Below are 17,376 nucleotides of genomic sequence, written 5' to 3'. Positions count from 1 at the left end.
TCTCCTCAGCAATTCAATTTGACAAACAAGATCAAATTAGATACAAGCAGAAACTAACGTTTCTCCAGAGGTGCCTAAAACTATAAAGCGGCTCACATACCTGTACACTTTCGCACCTAACTATACATCTACAGTACTGTACAAAACGTTACTAGTTTGGTACAGTTTGACCGTGGAATATTTCTGATAGTCTACTGACATTTTGAATTGTGCTTGTTAGAGAAGCTCTTGTTAGAGGTGCTCGCGTTTTTATTCTCTCGCGAGCATCAGCAAGAAGAGAGCGCTGAGTATGCTCACGACGTGGATCTTCAGACGACTCTCCTAGACACGTCTTTTCCAATTCTGTCGTCAAATCGTTGATTCGCGACTTGAGTCGTCGCATATTTTCCTCCAGTTGATCAGTCGACATGAAAAATAAAGGAGTTGCTCTCGTTTGACCGCCCTGAGCCAAAATAGAAGCCGTAGTCTCACTAGCGTTCACCTGTTCGTGTCGTTCCTTTTCTTCAGTCTGCCTCTTGGAGTCGTTCTCTTCTTCAAAAGACATAGTCGACAGGGTAGAAGCAGATGAATTCTCCCTATCATTACTCCCTGGTAGTTCAATTTCCCTTAGAGAAACAGCCGCTTCTGTCGCTTCCAGTCCCTGCAAATGTTCCTCCTCGTTGTTTGCAGAAACCGGCGGTTGTTCAGCCAAATTCTCCACCTCTTCTAGAAGTCTCTCTCTTTCATTGCTTTCTTCGTTTGAATCCAAGACAAGGCTACTGACGTCAGTCAGATCTCCGTCTTCTTCATTCTCGCTTGGACTCAAGCTGCTTCGAACAGAATCGTCGTCCTCACTCCGCGTAACCGCTACCGGTGACGACAGCTGCAGAGGACGTTCATTTTCCGACTCGTAATCTCCTAACTCAGGAGCGACGGGAGAAGCGCTCCTAGAAAATAAATCCAGATCACTAGAGCAGAGCGATTCTTCGTTGATATGCGGCAGCGGCGACGGACACGTTGTCCTTTTATCGTTCGCCTCCCCCTCCTCTTCCTCCTCGACGAGTCTTTGATTGCAAAGCAAACTCTTTTGCAATTCGTCCAGATCGGCCATTCGTTTCCTAGACAATACTCAGTGCATCAGCGGTCACAAGGGCAAGTGTCGAACCTGAGCTGATCAAACAGCGAGGACGATTCGCCAGTAAGCAAAGCGTCGACCGCTTTTTGACCGAACCCTCTGTCGTTCATCAGATCGCAACTGCCTTCTTCTCGTTCAGCAAGTACCCTCACTTGCAACTGACCTCGATCGCAACCGGCCTTATCGGAGAGATTGTACCAGCCGCAGATTTCCGCGAGGCCAGCTGAAATAGGAGTCAGTTCAACGGAAGCAGAACCAAAACATTCGGTTTCTAGAAAACAAGCGATAGCGTAATACATAAAGAGAGACGGAGGAGAAGCTGACCGTCCTTTGCATTAACGTGAATGAGATCGAACGTCAAGAAATAGCGGCCACAGGTGAGAAACACTCGAGGTAGGGTCATCCGAAACGTCTCGTTCCATTCGACGGCTCTCGCGAAAGGTTTTACGCGCGTGCAAAAGCTGTGCGAATCCGACGCACTGCATCGAATCAGTAAGCCCTCTCTAGCTGCATCCAAACCGGGATCGATGTGAAGTGCCTTTAGCACTGCAACGACAGCAACAAACGTGTCTTTTTGTTGGTGCGAGTCGCCAAATGCTATTGGCGATTCTTCTACTGAAGGCGGCGAATCGGAAGCTTTCGGCACTGGAGAATCTTCCCTGCTTGTCTAAGTGGTCACTGTAGCGGCGTTCGGGTTGTGCGACGACTCGGCTTACCTCTGTTACAGAGACGTCGTCATCGCCGTCGTCGTCATCGTACTCCTCTGCGTCGGAGCCTTCTTCCAACTTGGCTAGAAGGCGTATGGAAGCATTTTCGAGACTATCGACATTTGATCGGAAAACAGGCGTCTCTCCGCTTGCGCAGAAAAAAAATCAAGGCGTCGTACCATACATGCATAAAGCTGGTCCTACCTGACTATTCCGTCTTTGAGTATTTGACAGGGAAGAAGATTCGCTGAGCCAATAAACGTCTCTCGCGACAGGTTGTCACTCGAAACGACAAAGACTCGTAACTCGAAGCAGGCAGACTCAAAAGCCCTTGGGAAAAAAAAACCCATCTGATCAAAGAATGCCGCTCATCAAATATTCTACCTTCGAAACGAAAAAGCATCCTTGAATTTCCAAAAAGTCATAGAGGAATTAACGTCAAGACGACTCTCGGGAGAATTGGATAGAAACTCGTCAACGAGGATATTTTCTACGTAAATTGGTGACTCTGTGGGGACGCGTTACTCCTGTGACATACCCTTATTTAATATTCTACACTTGACGAGGATTCTTTTCGAATTTTCCGGCAGCGTAGCAAACGGCAATTGGATTCGTTTCACTTTTACGCCGAGTTGATAATTCAATTTTTCCCTTGTCTCGTCGACCGATATTTCTGCGGCGACGAACCGATCCAAGGCGTCGTTGATCCGCACGTCCGTTCCGGCGAGACGACGCAGAACGGCAACGCGCGTCGACGGCGACGCAAACGTGAGAGACGCACTCAATCCGGCGAGCCCACGAGACGACGTCTCGGCGGAAGCGTGAGGCGGAAAAATGGGAAACCAAGAGCCTTCGCCTATAGGACGATCTACGTTTGTATCGCACAAAGAGAGAGACCCGGCTGACCTTCGGTGTCCGTTAATAAACTGATCAGAGGAACCAGCGCTGTACCCAGAAAAATATCTTGAGAGCGAGTCTCTAGTCCCGATGGAATGCGGCTAATCAAACCGGTTACAGGACGATGGTACACCTATTTCGAGAATGTGTGGAGACATACTATTTCACTTCTGAAATTCTACTAACCTCTAACGTTATGTTGCCGTGGATAAACTGCTCCTCGGTTATGAATCGTTCGTCGAGTGGCTGCTGCTGGTCAGGCGACAGAAGAAGCATCAGTGAGAATTCGATAAAGTATGAGAATTTTGGAGAAAAGGTCTTGGCAACGATTTTCGTTTTTCGTTTCTCCTGGAGAGATAGGTTTAGACCGCGAGGTGAGTGACAAGGATGCCTTAGGAAGTTACGTTGTGAAACAAGGCGCAACTGACGTAAACGTTGAGACCACCGTCGTAGCAAAATTCCGTTTCTTTTGAAGCCATCTCTGCTAGAGTCTAGGTACACACAAAAGAGTTCGTTGCGATAAAATTCCAAGTGCACCGTATCTTACCTTGAGACCGGTCGCCTTTAGAATTCCCATACGAATGTTTATTGCTTTGCCGTTTCCACTAGTAACTTCCTGAAGAAGGAGTATCGTTTGTGACGAAAGAAGGAAAACTGTAGCTGACGTACTGTTCCGTCAACGGCACGCTTGTTGTAGCCGATTGAAAGGGACAAAGAACCAACTTCCTTAAAAGAAACATGCACCAAAATAATCTAACTAGAAAAAAACTCGCTCTACTTCATTTGCTCCAGCCTTCAGACTTTCCACGGACTTAAGCGTCAATACGTGATGCTGTCGACTTGGGCCTCCTCCTTCCTTGTGCATCGTCACCAGTGCCAGCAATTTAGAGAGTGGAAGAAAAGCCTAGAAGAAATTCTACGCCAAACTCGACATTCCTTTCCGTTATCTCGCCTTGGCCACGAGTTGATCGCGTATATTAGGCACATAGAATCTTTTCCACATCTCGAAAACAACACTGGCCTGCTGAGAAGCCTGTTGACGAACGAATGCCGTCTGAATATCGCCCTGTATAGAACGTCCTCTCGGCACAACGAACGCGTGATGAAACGAAGATTTCACGTTGACTTCAGGCAAGCAAAGAAGACAAGCGGTACGATATTGCCGCAAAAGCAAGCGAAGACCTAGAAAAACACCCATCTTTTAATTCCAAAAGTTCAGCTTTGCAAAATATATCTACCGAACCTTCGCGATCTTTGTTTTGGTGCTGACTCGACTCGCAGGGAAAGCTGTATTGCACGAAGCAGTCTGCTTCGCCCCACACCGACGTCGACACGGCAGAATTGGACACGGATTCCAGTGCAATGGAAAACTGATGGCTGTCTCCACCTAATGTTTCATCCGAGGGAGACGACGAATCTTTTTCTTCAGCACTGCGCAATAGAAGAGAAACACCTGTTTGTTGCGTGACTTATCAAATACAGTGCCGCCTGCATGCACCTAGGAGCTTCAAATTGCTCTTTCCGTTGCCCTTCCAAATACCGTACCTAAGCAACGACGTCACATTTTCAGAATTCAAATTTCTTATTCGCCTTTTCTCTCACTTGCTCGTAAGATCCGATTGCCAATAAAACGTTTAGATCGCCGGCTTCTTGCCCTGTGAGAGGATTCACGATGGGACACCATCCATCGGCGCCCACCAGAGGATACTATAAAAGCGAACTCAATCGCTGAGTTAGTGTACCGAAGCATGCAATACTTTCGCTTTGAGAAATAGCTGCATTAATTCCGGATCGCGACACGTCGCGTAGAAATGATTGAGAGACAACTTGAGCAGGCCTACGAGCTATGAAAAGTGCTACCTAGTAACGTTGGCATGGGTACTCGTAATCGGACCTGATCTTGACTGTTGGAACGCTTATTCCACATCTCGACGATAACGAGACCGGCACGCAACGACCAGACGAATTTCGAAGTCAAGACAATGGGATAAATCTATAGCACCTCTTCACGAAAAAATAAAACAAAAACCATTTTCAAATGAAACTACCTGTCTGAGTCGAAAGCGAGGATTCTCGTCGCTTCCCCAACAGACGCGCGATTGAATCAAATCGTCCCAAATCGTCGATCGGCAAACGACGTACAGATTGCCTCTCGTCGAACTCGCACGCAACTTCCGACCCTCCGATATGCACAAGAGAAGGCTCAAGGGAAGTCCCTGAGATTCCGTCGAGGAAGTCGTTAGTCGACCCCCCGACGAAGACGATGCTATGAAAGACGCTATCGTTATTTTTCCCGGTGGTATGAGTCGTTTCTTTCGCTGTTCGCGCGCTTTCTCGGTACGACGATTTTCCCAAGCGACTGCGTTGGCTTCGTCGAATCGAGAACTTTTCGCGGCTGTTAATTGCAAGCAAACCTGCAAGGCAAACTCTCTTAGAGAGAAAGATGTAAATGATGATGGCTTCGCTTACTTCCAAGTGGGCAATAGAGGAGGGTCGGTCCTCTGAAAGAATAGGAACAGACGTAGAAAATTGAAAGCTGTCCGCCAATAGAACGCGTCTAAGGGGAAGTTTGCCTTCGCCAAGAAGCGCAGACTAATAAGAAATGCTTGGAACTCGCTGAAAAAGACACTGTGACTTGGGTGTACCTGTTTTTGGGAGACACGAGCGCGAGAGTAGACGAGAAAGCGAATAGATGATCCGAGCCATTTGTCAATGACCCGTTTATGAAAAACGACAGGAAAAGCCGAGCGATGACTAAACAGTACCGCTAGGAAAAAGAAAGGATGAAGCCTCAATAAATTAAGGGATGGAATCTCACCTCCGTCTTGACACTTTTTGGCCCTAATTCGAATCGATTCCGAATGGCTCTTCCCTTGCACGGAAACAGCGGACACCGGGAAGTGATACTCAACGAAATACTGATCCCTAGAGCCGACGTCTTAAACTGAATAAAAATCTAAATTACACAAACTTACGGGTGATCTTTATCACGTGAAAAAACGAGACGATTTATCTTGATGCGAGCGGTATCGATTCTCCCCAGTAAAGTCAAAAGTTCCCTATCTAGGTAATCTGTTCAGAAAAAAATTACTCGCGAATAAATTCGTTTATATTACGAGCACAAACCAGTCGATTCGTCATTGAACGAAGACTCGTCGTCATCAGACGCCAATAAGACAGCATCTCTATTTCTCTCAACCACGATCATCTTCTCCTTTTCCCTAGCAATACGCTTGGGCACGCTTTCCGCGTCTTCTTCAATTGACAATTCAGATTCGCACTGGTCATCGTTCTCAACTTTTTTCTACGCACTCATGAACAAAACTAATATATGTTTTATAGGCTTCTATGCGCGTGCCTTCGTCGCCTGGTAGAAGAGATCGGTCAGTAAAGAGTCGTCACGAAGAGGATCATCCGACTCGCTCAAAGCATCGACTACTTCGTCGTCGTCGTCGTCGCTTTCCGCCCACAAATCGCGTTCCCTTTCCGCGTGTTCCAGCAGCACGTCTTCCACTCTAAAGCCCGCCTCTTCTTTCGCTACAGCTCCGACGCTTTCGTGCACCAGCGGCGCATCGACTGCGGCAGGCGGCGGCGGCGGCATCGACGAAAGAACGCCGGAGCCGCGCGAATCCTTGAGCGACGAAACGATCATAGCCTCGCGCAAACGCTGCCCCTTATCCATCAAAACGGACAATAGGTCTCGATCCTGAGAAGTGCCGGCATCTTGCTGGATGGCCATCGAGTCAGAGGATGGCCCCGCAGGATGGCTTGGAACGACTTCCGTGTCACTCACGACTGATTTCGTCGGTTCACGTCTATAAGAACTCTTCTAGGGAGACGTGTCATGAGATGCCAGGCATTGGCTTACGTTGCGGTTCTTACGCTTATCTCGTCGTCAAAATGAAGTCTAATATTTACGTCTACACTACCGAGACGAGTCGTCTCGTCGCGTATAGACGTCACCGGAAATCGTCTGAGAAGAACGAGAAAAGGAGTTTACAAATAAAAAAGGGAAAGGGTGAGATTCTCGTCACCTGGATATATTCCGCGTATTGACAAGAGACGCTATATCGGATATTCTCACGACGCCAAAGCTTTTTCTTCCGGGAGCTTTGACGCATTTCAATACGAGAGAGCCCATATGTGAGATGTTAGTCAAGGATAACGGAACCGTTTTTGTCAGCAACTTAGTATCTACTCCTATTCTTACTATTGTGTCTACATGGATATCAGCTAAGTAAGCAGAAAACTGCTTCATGCCACATCGAATTTCAAACGAGGCCGTTTTTTTGGCGTTGGGTCTGAGTTCGATGGAATTCAACGAGCAACCGCACGGATTTTGTACAGAATCATACCTTACAATTGTACTCCACGTCTTTTGGCCCCACCATTGGACGAGAAAGACGGCGTGCGGCGACGCGAAGCGTCGATCCGTCCATTCGAGATTCGATACGGACAGATCGACGTGACCGCGGATTAATCCCGAGACATAGGGTGGAAGGCTGGAACTCATGGGCCTTGCTTTTAGCGTCTGCGAGATCAAATACTCGAGTTTCACGATGTTTTGTGAGAAATAGGCGCTTCACGTATCACCCGGATGCTGTTTTGCACTCCCGTATGTGCTTTTGCTTTTTGCGCCAATCAGCGTAGCTATTTGGCAGATTGTGTGCTCAATCTACAACTTTAGTTTGGAGAGTAAGTCAGAAATGGCAGTCTGCGCTGTCTTTTCAGATCTTACGTCAGAAATGTCCGGGACCTTCCTTCTCTAGCGTGCGTAACCGAACCGCAGAAAAAGCGCAATCGATTTCTCCGGTTTTCGTCTGGAGTTTACGACGGCAAGACTCTTCAAGACTCCAGAAGACTATAATGCTTCGACAGGAGCCTCGGTACGTGGCCTGAAAGTTGTTTTTCCGACGACGACATTCTTCTCTTAGTAAAACACTTTCTTCAGTCGTTGAAAGACTTTCGTTACTTGTTGGGCTAAACCCAAGGCTAAACGTAAGGCTTTTTCAACGTTCTCTTTGCAGATTTGTTTTTGTTTGCTCTAATTTCCATATTTGGGCATGTTTTTTGAAATCAACGGATTTGATATCAACTTTGTAATTGATATTAATATTTTAAATTTAGACTTGTGACGAAGTTGAGAAAAATGTTCCAAATTGTGATAATGAAAAAGAGTGTGCCGGAGAGGAGGAATGTATCCAGGAATGTGCCAGGGAGGTGTCTAGAACTGTTGTTATCAACCAGGAGGAGGAGGGGCTTAACATCATCCGGGAAAATGAGCCGTCATTGCCTATGGATGTGACGTCACCGGAAATTTCTTTTACCGCTGGTTCTACGCTCTATGTAATTGACGAGGACGTGCGGACTGGCAAGGAAGATGGAGCCAAATTGACAGAGCGTTCTCCTGTCCGTTCAAGTCAAGACGAGAAGTCGGAAAATTTGAGTGAAACCTCATCTCCGCAGCGCGAAGGCGTGGACGACAAACAGGAAAGTTCGAGCGAAATTTCAGCTCCGTATGAAGGTGTTGATACACCACTAAGAGTGTCAGAAGATGAGGCAATTGTACCGAAGGCTCAATCCTCACGTTCGGGCGAACCTATTACGAAATATCGAATGTTGGTTCCTGTTGTCGAAAAAATTCCGTATTCATTTGACTCGTCGAAAGGCGAGATGGGAATCAAGAAGAAAATGGATTCACCTTTACCTTTGCAACATCAGACGGCAAGGAAGTCTGCTGGGCCGAGGCATGCCAGGACCTTACCATCAAGCGATGCTGATGTGGACTCAGGCTCAAGTTCTTCCTATTCTGCTTTGTCTAAGACAAAGAAAGGAGAACAGGGGAAACACTCAGAACAGATAAAAGATGGCCCAGCAAGAGCAGACAAAGAAAAAGAGGAGGAAGGCCCTGCTAGAGCAGACAAAGAAAAAGAGGAGGAAGGCCCAGCAAGAGCAGACAAAGAAAAAGAGGAGGAACGCCACCGACGTTCAAAGTCTAAATCGAAAACGCCTATGAACAGAAAACGTAAATATCCCAAGGTAACGTCGAAGTTGACGCCTATTACAATCGACTCAACATCGTCAGAGTCGGAGGAAGAGAAGGTAGCAGAACCTGGTCACTCTACAATGTCGAGAAAAAGAAAGGTTGTAGAGAGCAATGATAGCGGCGACGTGAAGAAATCCGAATCTCCTTCAGAAGTATCCGATGTAAATGTAAATGCTAGAAAAGATTTTAAGAAGAAGAGAGTGCTCAAAAAAACGTCAATTCGAAGCGATTCATCAGAATCCGGGCGAGAAATAGGAAAAACGACGAAAGTTGGTCAGTCGACACAGACGAAAAAAAGAGTTATTGAGGAAAGCAGCGTTAATGGTGACGACGACGCCGCTGGCGACGGCGACGGCGACGGCGACAATGACGGCGGCGACGACGACGACGTTGGTGATGATGATGATGATGATGATGATGATAATGATGATGATGATGATGATGACAAATCATCTCATTCAAGTGCTTTGGAGGAGGTTGATGATTTACTCAAAGAGGCAAAAGATCCTGGATTGACGAAAGGGTCAACGTTTACAATTCCCACGCGCACTCGCAGTCGGACTGCAGAGATGGCGAGTCATAGTCACACGTCTTTGGAGAAATCGGACGCGGCGCTTTTGAAGCCAGAACGATTTGGAGCGAAAGCAATACTGGAGCGGTTGAGAGCAAAGAGAATGGCCCAAGCGAAGAAAGACACCGGCGCGGCGGAGACAAGCAGAGCGAATGCGTCGACCTTAGTTAAAAAAATTGGAAATACGGCGTCGTCTGATTCGAGTTCCAATTCGGAAAGCAGTGACGAGAGCAGCGACGAGTTTCCTGTGAAAGAGGCGCGCACAATGAACCTGTTAGTGAGAAAGAGAGACAAGCAAAAAGAGGAAGATGACGAAGACGAAGACGAGGAAGAGGAAGAGGAAGACGAAGACGAAGAGGAAATTAAACGGCCGAAAAAGAAAAAGAAAAAGAAACCAGCTGTAATTTTACTGGATAGCTCTTCCGAAAACGAGGAGGAGGAGGAGGAGGAAGAAGAAGAAGAAGAAGAAGAAGAAGACGGGAATTCTCAAGCAAAGCGCGGACGTCGTAATATTCGAAAGGTGTTGAGCGACGACAAGTTGAGAGACGAAACGAAACGGGCGCAGAAGGAGGAGCAGGAGAAAGCTGAGCGATTGAAAAAATTGGAGAAGGATCGACAGAAGTGGCTGTCGCCGAAAAAAGCCGCACCGCGACTGGTATTGGAAACGGATGTCAAGGATCAGTCAAAGGTCGTGCTGGAAGTGAGCGACTACATGATGAAGGAGTTGAAGCCGCATCAGACTGAAGGTGTCCAGTTTGTGTGGGATTCCGTTTTTGAGTCTGTGGATATGGTGAAAAAACGGCGCGGTTCGGGTTGCATTCTAGCTCATTGCATGGGTCTCGGAAAAACCATACAGGTGAGGACAGAGAAAGGGATGGGTCATTGGTCTTTGATCACGAAAGATATGATGGGGGCTCTGATAATCCTTGATTTTTTAATTGCAGTCATTACATTACGTATTATCGGATTTCTTTAGGCTTTAACTGTCGTCGATTTGGTGTGGCGGAATCGCGACTTGCTCGGCTTGCGTCGAATTATGGTCGTCGCTCCGGTAAACGCCATTAACGTCTGGATCGACGAGTACGATCGCTGGGTGCCAGAAGATTACCGACCGGACGTAAAAAACAGCAGTTGGATACGCGTTCAAATCTCACTTCCTTTTTGCAGAAATTCGTCGTTCATTTGGTGAAGGGTGGAAACGAGAAGCGACTTCGTCAACTGGAGCGGTGGCATCATTCTGGCGGTCTTCTCATCATTGGCTACGAGATGTATCGAAATCTGTGTCTGGGTAAGCGCGTTCGCGACAGAGAGACGCGCGAGCGTTTTCGCAAAATGCTGCGCGATCCCGGTCCGGACGTCGTCCTTTGCGACGAAGGTCACGTCCTTCGGAATTACGATTCGCAATTGTCGCAGTGCATGAACCAGATTCGCACCCTGCGACGCATCGTGCTGACCGGCACGCCTCTCCAGAACAACCTCAACGAATGTACGACCTTTCGATCACAAATCTATCGCCTCTTTAAATGTTTACAAATTAAGATTATACCATGGTGAATTTCGTGAAACCGAATTTGCTTGGGTCGAGCAACGAGTTTCACAATCGCTTTGCGAATCCCATACGAAATGGGCAGCACTCCGATTCGACTGCGTTTGACGTCAAACTGATGAAAGCGCGTTCGCACGTCCTGCACAAACTCTTGTCGACGTGCGTACAGGTGAGAATGGAGAACAAGGGCACCCAATCCTCTGTATGTACGCCACATACCTATTCATAACGTGTTTTTATAGAGGAGAGATTATTCCGTCCTTCTGCAATACTTGCCGCCGTTGCACGAATACGTCATCTACGTTCGCATGACGCCGCTGCAGATAAAGTTGTACAGTCGCTTCTTGGGCATGGTAGTGGGTCAAGACGGCGAGAGCATTGCCGACAGCAATAAAGTAGCGGGGATCTTCAAGTCGTATCACGAACTGATGCGCATCTGGTCTCATCCGTGGCTGTCGAAATTGAGGGAAGAAGAGCGAGAGCAGCAACAGGCGATGAAGGAGTTCATTGACGACGACGAAGAGACGAGCGGTTCAGAGAAGGCGAAACCGGCGGATAGCGACGATGAAGTAGCAGGACTTAGGAACGACGAAGAGGAAAAAGGTGATGCTATTTTGATACTACGAGACGAAATAATTGTAGTCGTATGAGCCTAAGGACGTTTTCCTTTTTTCTAACAGACGCTACACCCTGGTACGACGATTTGATAGGCGAAGACGACGAAAAGGACCTGGAGTTGGGCTCCAAATTGGTCATACTCATGGAGATCATTCGCAACGCCGAAGCAATCGATGACAAAGTTCTAGTTTTCAGTCAAAGCATCCTCCTTCTGAATCTCGTCGAAGCCTACCTTCAAGACAACGAGCCGAGCATGTGCGTCGGACTCGACTATTATCGCATTGACGGATCGACGGACCCGGACGCGCGTCGCATGTGGGCGCAGAATTTTAATAAGAAAAAGAATCGCAGGTTCGTCGTCGCGCGCGCGAGATCGCGGTTCGATTCGAGTGATGATGACGACGTTTATTTAGATTGCGAGTCTTCTTGATCTCGACCAAAGCCGGATCGTTGGGAATTAATTTAGCGGCAGCGAATCGCGTCGTCATTTTCGACGTCTCGTGGAATCCGTCGTACGACACCCAGTCGCTTTTTCGCACGTATCGGTTTGGCCAGCTCAAAGAAGTCTTCGTGTATCGCCTGGTAGCACAGGTAAATAGTCATAGATGTACATCTACATCACATGTATGCATGAACCCACCATACAGCGTAGCAAATTCCCTATGCATGTTAACAGCAGATCAGCTAAGAGATTAATCTCTTTCTTCTGTTCAGGGCACCATGGAGGAGCGAGTGTATGATCGACAGGTCTTGAACTAAGCCCTAGCTCGTCTAATAACAAATATTGGAATTTTAGGTGACGAAAACGTCGCTTTCTCATCGCGTCGTCGACGAGCGTCAAATCGAACGTCATTTTACTATGGCCGATTTGGCGGAACTCTTTCGTTTTGATGCGAAAGCGATCGAGAGTGCTAAACCGGATGCGGACCAAGTCCCGCCAAAGGTACGGAATCGACGGCGTCAACACACACGAACGATAACACTCGCCCTTAGGACCCCCTGCTCACCGTCGTTCTGGAAAAACTTCAACCGCAATACATAATTCGCTATCAGGATCACAACACCCTCCTTCGCGATCGCGAAGAGGAGCATCTGACCGAAGAGGAAAAGAAGCAGGCGTGGGAAGGCTATCAACGCGAGAAGGAGATGCGCGACGTCGAGCGCGAAAAGCAATTGATAGACATGCGTCAAAGGCAAATGCAGTTCGAGCAGGAACGAGCTCGCCTTCAGGCGGCCGCCCAACCGCTAACGCCGTGGAATTTGCCGAATCAGGGCGTCGCTGCCGCTGTCCCCGGTGCCTCTGTCGCCTCCGCCGTTCACGCCTCTGCCCACTCCGCCAACTCCGCCATCTTCGGGCTCGGGCATCAGCTTAGTGGTTATGAATTACTATTTCGTTTAGAGACGGTGAGACAGCAGAAGAGCGCTGAGTTTCCGATGGCGTTGAGGCGTTTGCAACCGAACGTGTTTCAGTGGGTGATCTCGAAGAGACCCGAGTGGCTGCAGCAGCTGCAAGGCAGGTGGCCAGGTAACTAAAGGCTGCTCTTGACAATTTAATAGGAATTTCAGCTGCTGTTAGTGATAGAGTATTCCGTTACTGGAGTTGTGTAATTCGGTTTAACTTTTTGCCTTCTGGAGAGAAGAGTTAGGTGTTAAATGTTGCGGATTGAATTCCGTTTTTACCTTAGGCGACGTGTTTGCCTTCGCGTCCTCCGTTTTCCTTTTTCGTTTTCTCGCAACCTTTGCTGCTGCGGCTTTAGTCCGTGGAACATCTGAAGGACTCCCTGCGCAAAACGAGACTTTTATGAATTTGGAGATGAGACGAACAGAAAACTGTATGAAATGCGTACGCCATCCGAACGGTTTCCAGCGAGGTTTTAGCCCATCGGGAACGGACGGCGGTTGAGGCGTAAGAAGGCTGGTTAACGGAGTAGATTCAGGTGACGGTATGCAATAAGTTAGACTTAGATTTCCAGCAAAGCTCACTGAAGTAAAAGACTAGAGAAAATTTAACGTTCAAAAATCAGTGACGTGCCTTGAGATAACAAAGGACTGCTGTTATTCGGTACCAAGCCAATTTTATCTGGCGGTGACCGCTAAATTTAATTTTTCATTAGTTCATAAATGAATTAGAACACACTAAACAAAGTTACTTTTCCTATTCCGGTGATTTGAACGTCACAGTCTTTGTTTTCGCCTCCCTTTTTAAATTGTTTGATCGAATGTTGCACGATAGAATTTCTGTTTTACTTTCGTTTTGATATTGACGGTTTTCTTCTCCCGTATCACAGCTCCCCTAAGAGCCGTCAAGTCCGTCTGCGAGGCAAACAGCGTCGTATGAACGCAACGCTGCGCCCAGTTGCACTCACGTTATAAGGCACTCGTATGAGCCAAAGTTCTTTGCCTTCTTCACGTGCTATATCGCTATTTAGGGTGCTTTCGGCTTTGCTTTTGGCGTCCGACGCTACGAAGCCGTAGACAGGAGATGTCCTCACAAAAAGCGACTTCAAGGTAAGTCGACGCACTTCAGAATCTAGTACGGCAACCTACTTGGCGGCATCCTGCTTTTTCTTCTTCGACATCCTGCCCCGGAATAACATCCCGGATATCAACATAGACACACGGACGAAAGACCAACATACAAAAAAATCAGAAGAAAAATAGTTTATGGCACTGGAAGACAACCCATGCACTTCTTGGCGTGAGGGCATCCGCTGATGGGCATCATATCGCCCGTCAGGCTGAAAGATCCACTAAGGATGCCCGTTGTTCCAGACACGGGCTGTTGGCCTCCAAGGTGGACGCTAAACGATCCCGGGTTGAGCACGCGCTCTCCTTTCTCGTTGACCACCGTCATACTGAGAGCAAAACAAAAATTCCAATCATTTTAATTAATTAATTAAAAATTCGAAATTATTTTTACTCGTATGGATCAACGGTGAATTTCAGCGAAGCGGAATCGCCCGCTTTGATGGTGAGACGTTGAAACCCGACAAGAACTCGTAAAGGAACGGGATAGGACAAGGGCGACTTCGGTGAAAATGCCAAGTAGAGTTGAGCGACTTCGTCACCATCCATTTTACCCGTATTGTTGATCATAGCAGAGACCATCAGAGAATCACAAGTCTAGATGAGAAAATAAATAGGATAAACGTGAATCCAATACTCAGTTTGATACCTTCAACGTTGAACTGGAAAGCGAAAGACCGCTATATTCAAACGTCGTATACGACAGCCCATAGCCAAATGGATACAGAGGTTCCCCAGTGAAGTACCTGCACATAATAATAATAATAATAATCAACGTTTGTCTCTTATCTAGTCATTTCTTTCTACTTGTAAGTGCGTCCCGGTGGAAATGACATGTTGTAGTTCTCGACGACGGGAAGGTCTTTTTCTCCCATGTACGTCGTGACGGGCATGCGTCCGCCCGGATTGTATTGTCCGAAGAGAACGTCGGCGACGGCTTGACCGCCTAGGGCGCCCGGATAGAAAGCGTCAATGATAGCGGGAACGTTGTCTTTCTCCCACGAAATACTATTGAGAGACACTGGAGCTGAGATGAAAGAGAGCTATTATTCGCTTACGATAGTGGACCTCCGTTCATCAGAACAAGGACTATTGGTACTTTTGTGGCTGCCACTGCTTGGATCTGGGTAAGTTATTACAATGGGTATTAATTAAGCATAATAGATATTTTGACTTACGAGGTCGTGTTGGCAGCCTGGAAGTCCTATCGTGTCCATCGTCGTATCTTCGCACTTTGTTGGATCGCGATCGTGTCCTTCTCCCTCGAGACTTCCACTCAGTCCCATAACCATTATGGCAACCTTAAAAAGAGAGACTGAGAGCGAAGGACTGACTGAAACTGCGTGTCCTACGTCGGCTCCTTGAGCTGCTTTGAGAGCGTCGTCAAAATCCTTCTTGTCAGAGCAATGGGTATCCTTGCAGCCCTTTGCACTGGCAATGTACGTCCCACTGGACACAGTCATCTTAAATGAAAGAATAGATATCAGAATACAAACGGGTCATCTGCAAATTCAAACGCAACGTGATATTAGACTAGACCTACATTGATTCCTTCCATGACAGATACGACTGTAGATGGAATTCCCGCATAGTTGGACAATAGAACGTGCTCATCAGCGGCGTTAGGGCCTTTGAAAAAATGTCAGTGCGTGCACGACTTACGGTAAACTGACCTATCACGGCTATTCTCTTCAAATTCGTCTTTAGAGGTAACATGTTTCCTTCATTCTAAACAAACGGTCTATCACGAAAATGATCTATTTTACATTTGCGTTACCTTCAGCAAAACAATTGATTCTTGAGCCGAGAGCAAATTGAGTGCCTGACTCGCTTTCGTGTCCAAATGATCGGCCCCAATCGACTGATAAGGAACCATCTCGGCGGGATCAAAGTCTCCCAGACGTATTCTCCAATAGAAATTCCTCCACACCGACTCCTGTATCGTCTCCAATTGAACTTTTCCGTCCTTGAGCGCGGGACCGAGATTATTGCTATATATCGCATCGTGTCCCAAGTCCAAATCCGTGCTCGCGTTCATGCTGACAGCGGCTGCATCCTCAGCCGTCGACACGTAGTGATGCGTTTTGTACACCATGCCCACGCCCCCATTGTCAGAGCACACGGAAACGTTATAGCCGCCGAACTGCTCGCGAAGTACCGTCCGAAGGAGGAATTTGTTCGCGCAATCGGGAGCTCCGTCGGGGGAGCCGGAACATCGAACCGAACTGTAGGCCGGCATGATTTGACCCACTTTCGCTCCGATGATTTGGGACTTGAATGCCGGCAAATAGGTATCGTACAAATCGTGCATCGTCGTATTGGCTATGAAGTGAGATCGATCGTTGTCGCGTCCGCTGTGAACGACGTAGTGCTTCGCGCAGGCGACGACTTTCAGGTAGTGAGGATTGTCGCCTTCTTGGAGACCTCTCGAATAGGCGACACCGATCTGGGACAAGACGTACGGATCCTCCCCGAACGTCTCTTCCGCGCGACCCCATCTAAAAGAAACGTTATTGAATGTAGCTACTTTCCAAGTTACATATATTCATATATAATGTAATTGGACTTTTATATATCTTGCCTTGGGTCTCGGAGGAGATTGACGTTGGGACTGAAGCAGTTGAGAGCGGCGGCTTCCGTGCTCTCTCCATCGTACTTTTGAAGCATTACGTTGTGGAGAGCGCGGCCCTCATCTGATGTTGCTTGGCCAACTTTCTTAACTAGGTCTATGTCAAATGTGGCGCCGAGGTTCATAGGGGCGGGAAAGACGGTCCACGTGAGATTGGAGTCCCAGTGGCCGCCTGATGCCGACCATCCATGCAAGCAGTTTGATCTGTTGTTTATTATTAATTCATTATTATGAATAGTTGTAACCCTTTACTTTACCTCCAATTGTATGCTTTAATGCCAAGGCGAGATATGGCTGGGGCTATGGTCCACGTTTGTTGGATTGCTTCATCTGTTGTCAGTTTCGATACCTGAGCGAAAACGAATTGTAAAGAGGCGTATTCGCTATTTGATGTGTGCACGTGCACGTGCACGTGAGTGGTACACGAATTGAGACTCCAATCGCGACTACTGTCGACTACTGTATATTTGGCCATTGAAATGGCTTTAGAAGTTGCAAAATAACAGTTTCAAGAGCGCAAACTGCTTTCATCCTTTACCAGATCCGACGCTCGCTCTTCGGGTGTCAGAGACGGATCGCAGAATTTGTAGCCTTTCTGCGGCTCCGACTGACAGTCAACCGACGGAGGAAAAGCTCCAAAGCCGGTCCGAACCAGCAAGAAGCAGGAGACGAAAGCACAAACAAAAAACATCACGCGCGCTAGCCTAGGTAGGCCTGGCCTA

At 47.6% G+C, this 17,376-nt stretch overlaps 4 protein-coding genes across 4 annotated transcripts; 1 reads left to right on the top strand and 3 right to left on the bottom strand.

The window, feature by feature from the left end:
- Positions 1-12: 12 nt before the first annotated feature.
- Positions 13-7,355, bottom strand: LOC136192125 (C2 domain-containing protein 3-like). Its single transcript, XM_065980642.1, has 31 exons — positions 7,312-7,355; positions 7,074-7,249; positions 6,949-7,019; positions 6,753-6,861; positions 6,587-6,691; positions 6,077-6,533; positions 5,845-6,022; positions 5,694-5,790; positions 5,537-5,643; positions 5,364-5,485; positions 5,188-5,310; positions 4,767-5,132; positions 4,613-4,711; positions 4,476-4,562; positions 4,321-4,425; positions 4,217-4,263; positions 3,962-4,149; positions 3,671-3,900; positions 3,497-3,622; positions 3,388-3,444; positions 3,266-3,334; positions 3,123-3,209; positions 2,905-3,066; positions 2,728-2,851; positions 2,360-2,677; positions 2,206-2,311; positions 2,026-2,151; positions 1,831-1,969; positions 1,439-1,781; positions 1,145-1,385; positions 13-1,097 (listed from the first exon to the last, which is right to left on the bottom strand). Exons 2-31 carry the CDS (start codon positions 7,229-7,231, stop codon positions 152-154), a joined length of 5,493 nt encoding a protein of 1,830 aa, XP_065836714.1. The 5' UTR covers positions 7,232-7,249; positions 7,312-7,355; the 3' UTR covers positions 13-151.
- A 143-nt stretch (positions 7,356-7,498) lies between these two features.
- On the top strand, positions 7,499-13,183 carry LOC136192134 (transcriptional regulator ATRX-like). Its single transcript, XM_065980655.1, has 12 exons — positions 7,499-7,604; positions 7,653-7,716; positions 7,846-10,191; positions 10,312-10,452; positions 10,503-10,821; positions 10,875-11,050; positions 11,124-11,484; positions 11,562-11,850; positions 11,913-12,090; positions 12,214-12,246; positions 12,296-12,442; positions 12,493-13,183. Exons 1-12 carry the CDS (start codon positions 7,585-7,587, stop codon positions 13,030-13,032), a joined length of 4,614 nt encoding a protein of 1,537 aa, XP_065836727.1. The 5' UTR covers positions 7,499-7,584; the 3' UTR covers positions 13,033-13,183.
- LOC136192517 (uncharacterized) lies at positions 12,532-14,111 on the bottom strand. Its single transcript, XM_065981163.1, has 7 exons — positions 14,047-14,111; positions 13,866-13,986; positions 13,747-13,812; positions 13,650-13,697; positions 13,347-13,592; positions 13,180-13,280; positions 12,532-13,128 (listed from the first exon to the last, which is right to left on the bottom strand). The coding sequence occupies exons 1-5, from the start codon at positions 14,109-14,111 to the stop codon at positions 13,506-13,508; spliced, it is 387 nt and encodes a 128-aa protein (XP_065837235.1). The 3' UTR covers positions 12,532-13,128; positions 13,180-13,280; positions 13,347-13,505.
- Positions 14,078-17,363, bottom strand: LOC136192209 (uncharacterized). The gene is made up of 13 exons (XM_065980737.1): positions 17,193-17,363; positions 16,912-17,003; positions 16,607-16,858; positions 15,803-16,523; positions 15,699-15,753; positions 15,569-15,654; positions 15,378-15,488; positions 15,204-15,326; positions 15,084-15,148; positions 14,833-15,033; positions 14,675-14,771; positions 14,420-14,622; positions 14,078-14,354 (listed from the first exon to the last, which is right to left on the bottom strand). Exons 1-13 carry the CDS (start codon positions 17,343-17,345, stop codon positions 14,162-14,164), a joined length of 2,352 nt encoding a protein of 783 aa, XP_065836809.1. The 5' UTR covers positions 17,346-17,363; the 3' UTR covers positions 14,078-14,161.
- Positions 17,364-17,376: the final 13 nt, after the last annotated feature.

The sequence above is a fragment of the Oscarella lobularis genome, chromosome 1 (assembly GCF_947507565.1).
Source record: "Oscarella lobularis chromosome 1, ooOscLobu1.1, whole genome shotgun sequence".
NCBI lineage: Eukaryota > Metazoa > Porifera > Homoscleromorpha > Homosclerophorida > Oscarellidae > Oscarella > Oscarella lobularis.
Note: the sequence above shows the minus strand (reverse complement) of the source record. Positions and strands in the feature narration are given on the sequence as shown.

Bases quoted from the DNA above. Each gene is read 5' to 3' on its own strand.
- LOC136192125 (XM_065980642.1), bottom strand. From the start codon at position 7,231: ATGAGTTCCAGCCTTCCACCCTATGTCTCGGGATTAATCCGCGGTCAC. The intron at 7,020-7,073 runs GTATGATTCTGT...CATCGAACTCAG, and splicing joins ACGTGGAGTACAATTGTAAG to ACCCAACGCCAAAAAAACGG. The intron at 1,098-1,144 runs GTTCGACACTTG...AGTATTGTCTAG, and splicing joins TCGCTGTTTGATCAGCTCAG to GAAACGAATGGCCGATCTGG.
- LOC136192134 (XM_065980655.1), top strand. From the start codon at position 7,585: ATGCTTCGACAGGAGCCTCG. The intron at 10,192-10,311 runs GTGAGGACAGAG...GGATTTCTTTAG, and splicing joins GTCTCGGAAAAACCATACAG to GCTTTAACTGTCGTCGATTT. The intron at 11,051-11,123 runs GTGAGAATGGAG...GTGTTTTTATAG, and splicing joins TCTTGTCGACGTGCGTACAG to AGGAGAGATTATTCCGTCCT.
- LOC136192517 (XM_065981163.1), bottom strand. From the start codon at position 14,111: ATGTTGATATCCGGGATGTTATTCCGGGGCAGGATGTCGAAGAAGAAA. The intron at 13,698-13,746 runs GTAAAACAGAAA...CAATTTAAAAAG, and splicing joins CCGTCAATATCAAAACGAAA to GGAGGCGAAAACAAAGACTG. The intron at 13,593-13,649 runs GTAACTTTGTTT...AATTAAATTTAG, and splicing joins AAATCACCGGAATAGGAAAA to CGGTCACCGCCAGATAAAAT.
- LOC136192209 (XM_065980737.1), bottom strand. From the start codon at position 17,345: ATGTTTTTTGTTTGTGCTTTCGTCTCCTGCTTCTTGCTGGTTCGGACC. The intron at 15,754-15,802 runs GTAACGCAAATG...CCGTTTGTTTAG, and splicing joins AATCAATTGTTTTGCTGAAG to AATGAAGGAAACATGTTACC. The intron at 15,149-15,203 runs GTAAGTCAAAAT...TAACTTACCCAG, and splicing joins CAGGCTGCCAACACGACCTC to ATCCAAGCAGTGGCAGCCAC.